This window comes from Clavelina lepadiformis, chromosome 2 (assembly GCF_947623445.1).
Source record: "Clavelina lepadiformis chromosome 2, kaClaLepa1.1, whole genome shotgun sequence".
NCBI lineage: Eukaryota > Metazoa > Chordata > Ascidiacea > Aplousobranchia > Clavelinidae > Clavelina > Clavelina lepadiformis.
The window spans coordinates 6553723-6565797 of record NC_135241.1 but is presented as its reverse complement, the minus strand read 5'-3'; the positions used below and the strand labels follow the sequence as shown (position 1 = coordinate 6565797).

Here is a 12075-nt window from a genome sequence, read left to right as displayed (position 1 = left end):
AAAGTCGGACAGTTTCAGAATAAGGTTTTGGAAACATACAGTGTATAAAAAGATTGGCTATCTATATTAGAAGATTATGACTTGGTCACTAAGCAACGAGCAAAAATATTTAAGTCTGCCGCGGGTTATCTAAATATTTTTATGCAGGTACAACGCGGTATCTAGGAATTTAGACAAGGTTAAGTTCATTAGCTGGTTGTCACTGCTGCCGAGAGTAGTAGTAATTGCCCTTGCAACAGACTTGATCAGAAGATATAAGGTTTATCCAAAAGTAGACGACAAGAAAAGACGTAAGCTTGATAAATGTTAATTCGGCATTAACTTTGGCGAGATGTTACCAACAACATGCCGACGGCGGAAGGAAAATTCTTTTGAACAAAGGCAAAATTGTGGAGTTCGGACGCGTTGTGTTTCAATGAAAAGGGCTTTATCGGTTGACTGCAAAATTAAAACCTGCGGCCGACACGTTTCGATGATATGTCAAGGTTACGCGCGGAATGTAACATTACACGTTTAAACTACAATTTGTGGAAAATATAAGCATCAAACGAGGCAGGATTTTCAATCACAGTCCAAACAATCCAGGCCGCAGAGAGTCAGACTTATATATATGAGTTGGTAAACATTTTAAGTACATTGACGGTTGCTCGGGTAAAAAATGGATATTTTTACACATTTGATGGCGTATTTTCCTAGAAACCTACAACGGTTTGCAGCGCTAAGCGGTTCGAGCAGTATTAAGTAGTTATGACTTGACCACAACACGTTAATCCTGCATTTTTAATATACAAGGTGAGGCGATTTCACTTCAATAAAGTTGACGAAACAAGGAGGAACTGTTTATCTATAAAAGCGAACATGTTCGGCCATTATATGCTATATCTGGCGGTGAGTAACATATGATAAACCAGTCTGGTGTAATTAACCAGATATTTTCGAACAACATGCAGCTTAAGAAGCCGAGTGTAAGCTCTAGTCCGTGGGCTATAAAATATGAAGGGAAAAAACTGTTTGAGAGCAAATTTACCTTGCAGTTAAGGAAGAAATTACGAAAGAAAAGGAAAATGCATAAAAAATCCAACCCAACAGATTTGAAACAAGGACTTACTACCTCAAACGGAAGACCATATTTAAATTCTATTGTCAAGCAATGTGCATCAGTAGGCTGCTGGATATTTCTATTAACGTTTACCATGAGGATATTTGCTGCGGAAGGGAATCTCTTCGTCATACCGTCAACTTGTTACGACTGTTTAAGACAATCCGTTTATCCGCACCGTTACATTAACAGTCTTGCCATGTGCTTGAATTGCGTGTCGTTATGCAGGAACCGGCAAGAGCAACTAATGCAGTATTTAATGGGACGCGTTTGTCGACTAGGAAGCCAACAAGAGGTAGGTACTGAATCAGATTAAACATTTTGCGTCATTCTAAATAGCTTAAAAGTTGCATAGTGCATGTGCAAAGTTTATATGTCGTATGCCCTTGAGCGCCCATAGATTTTAAACGGCTACGGAAATTTCTACCCGCTTGTGCGTTTAAGAAGTAAGCGAGTTTACTACTGTATGTAGTAAGTGACACAAGCTAAAATTTCGTATGTTATTCAGAATATAAGTGAATTTTCAAGAAGGAGAATTATAAGATTATTTATACATATAGACATTTAAGGAGCACTGTAGACAATGCATATAGATATTTTTCGCCTATAGACAAAAACATTTGGGCATTCACCAGGAAAGGAAACGTTATCTTCGAATTCAATACAAACATGTCCAATAAGGATGAAACGAACTCGTTTATGCAATGAACAAAAACTCGTGTGTGTCAGGCCAGTCATTTAATTAATTTATTATCATCGAACGAACTTTCGACCTTCATCTGCAAAGACTGAACTTCTTTAGTCGGGAATTTTAACCAAGAGGGAAATCATCCGGGATAAGTGATAGGTTCCCATCAACAGACAAGACGAAAAACACTTTTTCAGGTGAACTTAGATGTTCTTGATACACATATTCAACAAAATGGCGTTTTTGCGATTTTTGTTTATTTGGATATGTAACGGACAATTCTTCTTCCCACCGAGCAAAATATTCTGTCTTACCTTCAACCTAATCTCCAGGAGAAAATAAATTTATAAATTCCAGTCAACAGGAAAAGAGTTCTAACAAAAATAGACAAGTGATTTGAATAGCTAAGTTATGTATAATGATCTCACCGGTCTACTTCGCTATGGTTAACCAATCTACACAGAAAGCGGCACAAGAAAGACGTTTATCTCACAGATTTCCAATCGCTATACCCACTTTTGACACGCATTTTAGCCAAAGCGAAAAAAGAGATCGCTTTCAAACAAGGCAAGAAAACTCACTCGCTGCAACAAAAATATAAACAAAATCTAACGAATCCAAGAGAAAAAACAGCAAAAAGCGGCGACCGCGATACGTATGTTGCTGCGAGCATACATATAAATTGGCGGTGCATGAAAAAGCGATTAGTTCCAGGTGCGAAGGTCTGCTAATACAATGTACTTTCTCAAAGCCGCCGTACTAAGCTTTTTGATTTATTTAATCGAGACGTTACCTGTGCAGGCGACACCAATGCCAAGTTCAAGTCCAGCAGTTAGCACGCAGCAGACAGAACCACGCAATCTTGCCGAGTTCATGGTCGATTACCGAAAGTGCAAGCAAGACCTGGCACAGGAAAGAAAACTGACGAAACGTCTACGAAATGAGAGCGAGGAGAACGGAGGCAAGACACTGGAGGAGTTCTTGGACGAAAACCGTTCTCGATTCGTACATGAAAATGAGATCAGAAGCGACCCGGAGTATAGACCAAGAACAACACAAGAGTACGGGGAGAAACCGATACTGAAAAGTAGCGCGGCGAGGAGATCAGACGGTCGAAGGCCACTTTGTGTAACCAAGTTTGAGGTAGGTTTATTCCTGTTTTTTTTTAGTATATTACAACTGCTTTAGGTTCTACATATGAACAAATTACTGCAGTTTAGGATATTCTTTTATAATTTTGCTATACTGCAGTATATAACTATGTTATTTAAAAGTATGTTACTCCAGTTGCATTCTATTGTTTAGCCGCTTTTAATTTTTGTATATATAAATATTTATTACATTTTTTGTAAAGTCGGGTTCATAAAAATTATTAAGTATCCATCACCTCAAACACTTACTTGGTTATTGTTTATCAAGAAAATAGCCGTAAGGACAGAAACTTTTGCATACTTGCGTATAAGCTTTGCTGAAAGAATTTCTTTCTCAAACTGAGGTAAATGACGTTGTCACGGTGTGCAAGGCATACCAACGCGAAAGTACTTAAAGTGACTTCGCGAGACGTTAATCTGCGGTCAGTAGCTCTCTGGAAGTAACTGGTTAAACGACTATAAATGAATTACAACAACGCGGTACCGCCAAGCACAATGTTACGGTCCTTGGAAGTTCCATTTCTTACGTACTTTGTAGTATCACGGAAAAGCTATCTCAACCAAGTGGTTTGACTGCAAGCGGTTTAGTCTGGACTCTAATGCCAAGGTATTTTGTTTTTCAGCCTGGGACACCACATCAGGCGCGTCACGTCGAAACAGAAGAGATGGTGACCCTGACAAGAATAGGAGAATACAAACAACCATTCCACATAGGGCGCTGCAGGGAGAGTAGGCCCATTTCTGGTCCTTCAACCGCAATTTGCGAAACAATCAAACATCGACATACAGCGATCTTCACTATAAGCAAAGCGAATTACCAACCTGGAAAATACGGGGTCTGCGCACCAATTATAGACCATGATGTTAACGGAATACCGCTGCCGTATATCAATAGGTATCTCTGCCAGGGCTGGATTGAGTTAGATGGCGCGTGCACATTGTTCGTATAGCGTTTGACGACTTGAAATATGCAGTTTTGAAATTACCAAGAAGCTTAGAGTTGGTAGCTTGCCTATCAGAGCGATACAGAGCTGTATGACAGCAACGTCAAGGTGCTTGGCCCTACGAGTATTTTCTCTTTTATTTATATATTTACGCATCACTGTTTACGTATCGCTTCAAGGTCTGATACGAGGCCGTATAGAGAGTATACTCATAATGCAAAATGCGCGACACTGAACAAGTTTATGCTGTAAATTTACCTTACTCTATTCTACCAAGAGCCTGATTATGATAATTTGTTGGAGCGGCCAAAGCTCTGTGTTCAGTATTGGTGTATTTCAAACTTATTCAACGTACTTATTTCTTTGCGTTGGTTCGCAATTTTGTTTCTTTGTTTCGTTTTTCACCCTTCTACTTTGTTTTTTCCTCAAGTGCAATCGCTTTAATATATTAAATTAAACAATACAGAATACAACGGCATGGCGTTAGCTTCTGTAAAGCAGTAAGCAAAAAAATGTCAGAAATAATTATATATGTATATTTTCGGGCCGAATGTGTGAAAGGGCCCATTGATAAAAAAACATCACTGATTCCGCTACTGTTTTGGTAAAATACTAGACGGGAAGGTAAAAATATAGCAAAACGATAAAAATACTGCAATTAGTAAACCTTGGAAACAAGATCAAACTCTTTTCTGCATATAATTAGCTATTTAAAAAATGTTTCAGGAAAGTTCGATGGCGCGTTGATAAGAATAAGATCGGCAGACGTGGTGTATGCTCGACAGCGCCCAAAGGCATATAGTGTCGTGTCGAAGAATTGTCTGAAGACAATTTAATCGCATTCCGGGCGATTTTGCAAGCAAATGAGATCGCGTTTTGAACAAAAGAAAAACGAAAACGTTTGATAAATATTAAAAAAAACGGGTCAGATATATTACCAAAATCCGACTTTAAAGACTTTTGGTCGTACATGAGTGAAAGTCGACCCAACCGAAACGTCTTGTGTAGTTTCACCCAAAATCAAAACCGTCATCTTTAGAGTGAGTGGCGAGTGTGCAATCCATACAGAAGTATTGGCCAATGCTACAAAAAGCTATAGAAACCACAGATTTCACCAAGCTTGTTTAGCGCTCAAGGTGGGATAACTACCTATCCCGTTCCAAGAAGCAAACAAGTCATCGGAGACAAACAACCAAACAAGTTACGTTTGTAACTTATTGAATTCCAAGTACAATGGAGCTGCTTCAACATACCAACATAACAAAATACAATTTGGTTTACTGGCATTAAATCACGTTGCATAGCGATCAGCGTTCCAATAGGGCAATATTGTTGTTTATAAGTCTAACTAATCCGTTCAAGCAAAAAATTACGCGCGTCGAAGAAATCAAAATGCAAAACAACGTCTTCTTTTTTATCGCTTTTTATAATCAGGCGTGTAGCATTGGTAGGAAAGTGTGGGATCTCATACTGCGCAATACTTGGCCACCCAGGAATGCTCTACGCAGAATTTTGCCGCCGTTATCCTTACAAGACTTACACATAAAAATTTTAACAACTTTGTTTAAATTTGATGTCAGTAATCAACTCCAAAACCGCCGCTCCACAATCAACACCCACTGACTAAACGAAAGCCAGAAAATAACTTGACCAAACATGAAGCTATATAATGCAACAAAGGCTTATGCTACAGCATCTTATTAGAAGCCCATTTGTAAAAAACTAACTAATTATGGTCTTATATCTTAAAATTAAAGTAATCTAATGAATTAACTAACAAATTAACAACTTGACTGAAGTCAAAAGAGTTACGAATTACGTATTCTGCATTGTCGGGGCTTTCATAATTATCGCTTTTAAAATGGTTTAATGCAAGACGTTAAGCAAATTTTCGGTAGTAATTCTGTCAACTGAGTTAGTACTTTGCCTTTAAAGTTGGGGTTGAATACTGGCAAAAATATCAAAAATAACTTCAAAAGAAGGCAAACGCTGTCAGTAAAATACAACAACCAAATGCAAAGAAAACTTAATCATAATGGGTGCGATATAACGAACACAATGCAGGTGGTTATCGACAACGAGTGTATTCATGAATTCATAATCGTTGAACGAATTACATAACTTTAACCACGACTTGAAATCGACACAGAAATAGACAAAGAGACGGTTATAAGCGTAGTATGTCATGAAGTGTGTTAATGAAAGTGTCAGATCAGGAGAATTTCAGGATTTCACTTCACCGAAAAATTCTGTTAACCAACGTAAAGTGTTTGTGGTTTGGAGTTAGGTAATATTCTACTTTGGTTGTAAGTTAGTGTAGGGCTATTTAATTTAGTCTCACAAAAAATACGCAAAAAATATAATTACAAATAGTTTCAAAATTTCAATAAAACTTAACAAAATGAGAACGAAATAATTTAGATAGCCTTGAAAGAAACACATTGTTACCACCGCCAACTCGAGCATTATTGGAAACACGGCAGTTGACACTATACTGCAATATCTTCACAATCACAACGCATTCTAAAGCGATGTATCGTTACACTAAAAAATTCTGGATTCCATGTTCCTTCTAATCTGAAGTATTGCCATGCTAGTTTTAACTACTGTACTGCGAAGAAACATACTTGTTAATTTCGTTTTTAAACACCGATTAAGTAACAATGGTTACGACAGATGTACAGTTAAACACATATTTTATTTACAATGTTAACTAATTTTGTTTTTCTTTTTCAATTATATATAGGACCGACGTAAGAACTTCAAAAACTATTTTCAGTAATGCGATCATGAAGCAAAATGTTTACGGGGTTAATTAGAAAAAGGTTCGTGCACAAAAACGTTGAAAGACCAAACTGACGCCTTTTTTGAGCTACCAGTGGAAATAAACAATGACCGGAATTTTTCCAAACACCAATCATTTTCCAAGATAACCGACGAAGTCATATATCAATCACAGTAGGGTAATGAATTTAATTTTATGAATGAATAAAATTTTATTAGGTTAATTACATCCGTTTAAAACTTGGCAAATAAGGCGCTGGTTTGCATTTCAGTATATGGATTAATCAGGGGATTTCCAGTGTGCGCATATTGTATTAATTCTATATCCAATGCGGAAAACAACGCAACAAGCTAAAAGTGTTTTAGAATCCAGTCTAATATACATCCTAGACTTTACATACACAGCTATAAATAAAAATGTTAGTAAACTCCATATCCTTTTCCGTTTTTTGTCAACTGATCTGGATAAAATTAGAGTATTAGGTTAGGGGAACTACTGAGAGGGGATTTCCCGCAACGTGGAGTAAAAAACCAATGGCAAATTAGATTATCACGGAATTCGTGTTTAAACTGCACGAGAGCTAAAAATCGTTCTTTTGTGAACTTTTTCTTTTCAGATTAAGAGCATATTTGTGCACCTAAGAGGTTTAGACCAAACTTCATCTGGTAATTTTTGTAGTTAATCTGGTTTTTCTGCGGAATTAAGTACCGAGCTCCAAGAACTTTACTTGGTGGGATCGATACGATGTGGCCAGAATGACAAACGTGATCCAGCTATTTGTTAAACTCTTAAAAAAATTCCTAACTAATGAGCAACCTAAGCAACGTTCAGATTGTGTGGCTTGGATTAAGTCTTGCGTTCACACAGAAAAGCAGAGATAGCAAGTATTTCAAAATTGCCAGGAAAATCAGCAACCTATACGTCCGACAATGGCGACGCATACGAATTTTTGTTTGGTTTAAACATTCCCACTTTCGCGAAAGAAGCGACTTGAATTACGTCACCAAATATCATCATGTTACATGTGTGAATAATATTTCATGCAGGCACCGTCGTAGACAAAAATGGGCTTCGGTAAGATAGTATAATCGCACCTCAATTCTGTGTTTGGCAAGTAGAGGTCTGATTCCTTTTGGCACTGTGTATTTGGGGCCTTGGTCGGTCAGAATCGATTCAGTAACCTTGGCTGATTCTTCATGGTCGACGGCGACTTTTATCTGTAATATTACAAAATTGAAATCAATTGAAAGTCGCATTAAAGTTAATATTGTTTGGCTTTTTGGATAATTAAATTATGATGTAATTGCTTGTGGAATAAAAACTGTTCATAATGCATTAGGCCAGGAAAATAGAATAACCACTAAGAAAAAAAGGCAGTTGACAAATCTATTTATCCACAAATCATCATTGAAGTGAAATACGCAAAAATAGTTAATTGCTGCGTGATCCATTCGTCACAATTGAATCGTAGGAAATTAAAAGTCAACAAAATTATATTTCTACTCTTTATAAAAGTGCCAAAAACAAAACGGTTTAATTAATAATTAAAACCAATTAGAAGCGAAATAAAGACACGTCAAAGCAAAGCCTTTAAATGTCTATCTTAATTGTTACTATTATCAGTCACACAGTATTTGCATAGTTAGCAATATTCTGTAATTATAGAATAGCACCAGACGCTATTTCAAATGATAACAAAAGAATATAAATAGTGACGATGAATTACTTCATACAAACGAAAAGTTAATTGTAGGGTTCTGGCGCGAAATCACGCCACGAAAAAGCACTTCGAATAAACTATGACGTAACATACAACAGAACGGCCAAAAAGCTACAAGACAAACCGTTAAGACAGATTAAAACTGTCGTTCTCGGTATATAGTGCTCGTTAAAGGATAATAATCGTTATCAGCATGGTAATTATAACCGTGATCAAAAAGTCGCTGTTGGGTTTTTTCCAGTTAATATGATGGCGAAGGACGACAGGGCACGCCATGTTATGTGACTCCACTTGAGACACTCCACGCGCTCTTTATAATTAATTGTTGAAATTTAGTACGCTCAAGGACATATTACGGTAATATGATAGGTGTTAAGTGTTAAATGGAAATGTGTATAATATAGTAAAACGACTGAAAAGACGTTCTGTTAACATCGATGGGGAACAGTGTCAAAAATACCTGGTATTTAGTAGGGATGGGCCGATACGAACCCAAACCCAAATAGATTCGCCAAATATCGCCTTTATGGAAGATTCGGGCGAACACGAATACCAACAATGGCGAACCCGAATACAATATTACTCATAAATTTACTGACTTTTGTTAAAAATGATGATCTAGTTTCCCGACAATGCTAAACTAGAGTCAGCAGTACTTACAATGAAGGTCGTTTTCATAACGATTTTGCTTTTTCGATCGTTTTTTAAACACTATTTCTCGAAAGAAAGCGATTTGTTTATCGATTACATCATGTTACAAGCAAGACTTGACAACTTTTGGATGAAATTTTATTGTTTGGTTCTAATACGAATAAATTCGAGATTCGTTCGTGTCGACCTTCATGATATTCGGCTTCGCACGAACCCGAATAATCTTACTCGCGGCACATCCCTAGTATTTAGTAGTTACTGGAAACATAAAAACCAATTAAAATCTAAATGAGGTTTTCGTAAAAGTATGTAAGAAAGTATACATATAGACATTTTAACTTTATAATTTACGGAAAAAATTCGATGGGGTCATGTAACCTATATCTTGTATCCTACCTCGAAAATAGGCAAAGCCGTGTTCTACATGCAAACACGAATTAATGTGAAAAATTTTAAAATACATTCAGCGTTAAAATTTACGTAATGTTTACGCAATACTTGTTGGAAAGTACCAAGCAAACAAGATTACTAATTTGAAAGTGAAAAAAATGAAGTATAATTGCGTCATTTTAAGAAATATGAGAAATCGATCTTACAAAAAAGTTCTAAAAGTCTACATGAGGACTTTACGTTTTGTCCCCGCCAAAACCACAATTGCTTTATATCGCGAAGGAAAATACAAAAGAGGAACACAATATTTTACCTATAAGAATTCCCCCGATGAATGTAATCAGATTATTAGGAGAAATATTGTTCGTAAACAGAACCGAAAACATCTGTTGTAAACTTTAGAGGTCACTTAAGTTTCCACTATTTATTTCGAAAAAGTTGATTTGAGTTTATTAAAATCGTTGTTTGACCTTGCGTCATCACCATCGGTCAACTTGCTGCTGTCTTGACGCGGGATGCCTACTACAAGCTCGTTGCTTGTATGTGGCAATGACTAACGCATTTCACGCGTTACCTCTCAAAATACTTGAGATCGCTCTAAGATAAAACGGTATATTCTGGCGCCAGAATTGAAATCTGTACATGGTACACGTATCTTAATCCGGAAACTGACAAATTGCGCTATTATATCGCTACATGACCTCCACCAGAAGAGGTACTTTTTCGGTTAAAAGTCTAGTTGTCCGTTTTCGTGATCATTTTTGACGAGGACCTTTGTATTCAGTATTAAATGTGTCCTACATCAAGCCAAGCCACAAAACAGCAATAGAAATTGTGCTGCACACTCCACTACAGAAACATGGTGTTAAGAAATGTTAAAAATATGACATGCTCAAACAATTGGTGTTAGCCATGCTCTTGAGTGAAGTGAGGATGTACAGAACGTTATGAGAAAAGGACGAAACATGATGGTTAGCATTCCGAGCAAACCTCAAAAATATTGTTTTTCGATTGCCGTTTCGTTTCCCTCCATTTTGTTAGCAAAAGGTCATCCATTTCACGTTGGTCATAAGGAATCTATAATTTTCCGGGTTACGAGAGAAACCGTGAAAAGTCAGTTGCTGCATGCCTTGGTTACGCTTTGTACGTTATATACCTGTAATAGCTCGAAAGATGCCAGTATCTCCCCTGCTTTGGTGACTCCACGGTATATCTGGTACCAGTCAAGCTTTGGTGGAAATTTTGGCGATTCGTAGCGTTCGTTGCTCATTTTCACCGTTGGCTTCGCGATAGTGCGCCCGATGTATTCGTCTTTCCCCTGCACAAATCAAAAACAACATTTTCGTGTTAATGTGTTCATGCTGTAATATTTTGAGTACACATATTTTTTGTTGTTATTATATCATCACCATGCCACTGTGCTAATTAATTATTAACCCTCGCGGAAAACTAGTTTTTATTACAAGGTATGTCAAGTAATGACCAAGCCTTATGAAATAATTTTTAAAACAAGTTCAATGCGTGTTGGAAAAACCGGCAAGGCTGTAAAATGAAAATAGATTCACTTCGCTCAATCTTCGATTTTGTAATTTCTTAATATTGTCAAACGTTGCTGTAAATATTACAGGGTTGTATATAATGGGGATGGCATATCAGTGTGAGTAAAATGACATATCCTAGAAGAGCGAGAGACCTGATTTCTTGAATTTTACGGAGTTCGGTGAAAAACATCCAAGTGTTCGATTGCATATTTGTTATCAAGATTCCAATGATAAGACGAAAAACTCCGCCCCTGTGGCAAAATTTTGACTTGTAAGCAACAAGAATTAAAATCTTGCTATTGCAGAAAGCGACGCTAATTCTGCTTAATTGCTATCTCGCAGCAGTATGTGCAGTGACCACACTGGCGTTGCGGGTTTAACATTTTAATGCGCTTTCGCAAGATATAAAAGCTAAATGTCTTCAAGCTGCAACGCGCAATGGTTACATCTGAGAACGTTAATTGCTTTGTAATTGAAAAATGGTTTTGCACAGATTTTCGTCGAATGCTTGAAAATATCGTCTCGGTAAGTCGGTCTTATATCTAGAGCTTTCACCACCCAGTACGCCACGAGGTTGTTGTGGACTTGTAACAATGCGCAATTTCTAAATTTGATCTACGTAAGCCGACTTTATATCAGCCGACAAAAACCCGCAAAGAACATTCCAGAAGTAAAGAAGCAAAATATATGGGCGTTCTTTTTTGGAAAGATTTCATATAGCAAAGTTACACAATTGCACTGTACAATGAGGAATACGATACTAATGACATATATCTGCTATACTACGTCTATAGCAAACATTCAGACATTACTATAAATAACAATCATTTTAAACATTACAAATTAGCTTAATCACATTATTATTATCGTTTACTTTCTTGTAATACAAAATAAACAGCAGTCTAAAATCGTATAAAATGGCTCACAACGACATCTTTATCAAAGACTTCAATGATGATGATGGGCGGATCATCCCTGAGTTCCTCTGCTCGTCCAAACAAGGTCAGATTTGGAATGATCAGGGTCTGATCCCATGTGGGGTTAAGTGTTTCTTCAATTAACTGAAGAGTAACGTTGACCGAACTTAGTCGAGTAAAAAATGTTAA

General features: G+C 37.0%; 2 protein-coding genes across 10 annotated transcripts in view; one reads left to right on the top strand and one right to left on the bottom strand.

The window, feature by feature from the left end:
• The window catches only part of LOC143447494 (otoferlin-like), a 49271-nt gene that overhangs the window by 20480 nt on the left and 16716 nt on the right, over positions 1-12075 (bottom strand). For all 8 annotated transcript variants that reach the window (XM_076947629.1, XM_076947630.1, XM_076947631.1 and 5 more), the window contains 4 exons: positions 11896-12030; positions 10585-10746; positions 10419-10505; positions 7762-7884 (listed from right to left, as the gene is read on the bottom strand). In XM_076947629.1, coding sequence (XP_076803744.1) covers positions 7762-7884; positions 10419-10505; positions 10585-10746; positions 11896-12030 — 507 coding nt within the window. The remainder of the gene's footprint in view (positions 1-7761; positions 7885-10418; positions 10506-10584; positions 10747-11895; positions 12031-12075) is intronic.
• Positions 178-4360, top strand: LOC143447496 (uncharacterized). Of its 2 annotated transcripts, XM_076947638.1 has the most exons (4): positions 179-888; positions 1035-1394; positions 2589-2930; positions 3562-4360. In XM_076947638.1, the coding sequence occupies exons 1-4, from the start codon at positions 859-861 to the stop codon at positions 3886-3888; spliced, it is 1059 nt and encodes a 352-aa protein (XP_076803753.1). In that variant the 5' UTR covers positions 179-858; the 3' UTR covers positions 3889-4360. The 2 variants fall into 2 exon arrangements, with proteins under 2 accessions (XP_076803752.1, XP_076803753.1); XM_076947637.1 differs by having other exon boundaries at positions 178-1394.

What these genes read in the sequence shown, in the direction of transcription:
- LOC143447496 (XM_076947637.1), top strand. Translation starts at nt 900, where the DNA reads ATGATAAACCAGTCTGGTGTAATTAACCAGATATTTTCGAACAACATG. An exon ending in GACTAGGAAGCCAACAAGAG is followed by an intron (nt 1,395 to 2,588) that starts GTAGGTACTGAA and finishes TTACCTGTGCAG; the next exon opens with GCGACACCAATGCCAAGTTC. An exon ending in TTTGTGTAACCAAGTTTGAG is followed by an intron (nt 2,931 to 3,561) that starts GTAGGTTTATTC and finishes TTTGTTTTTCAG; the next exon opens with CCTGGGACACCACATCAGGC.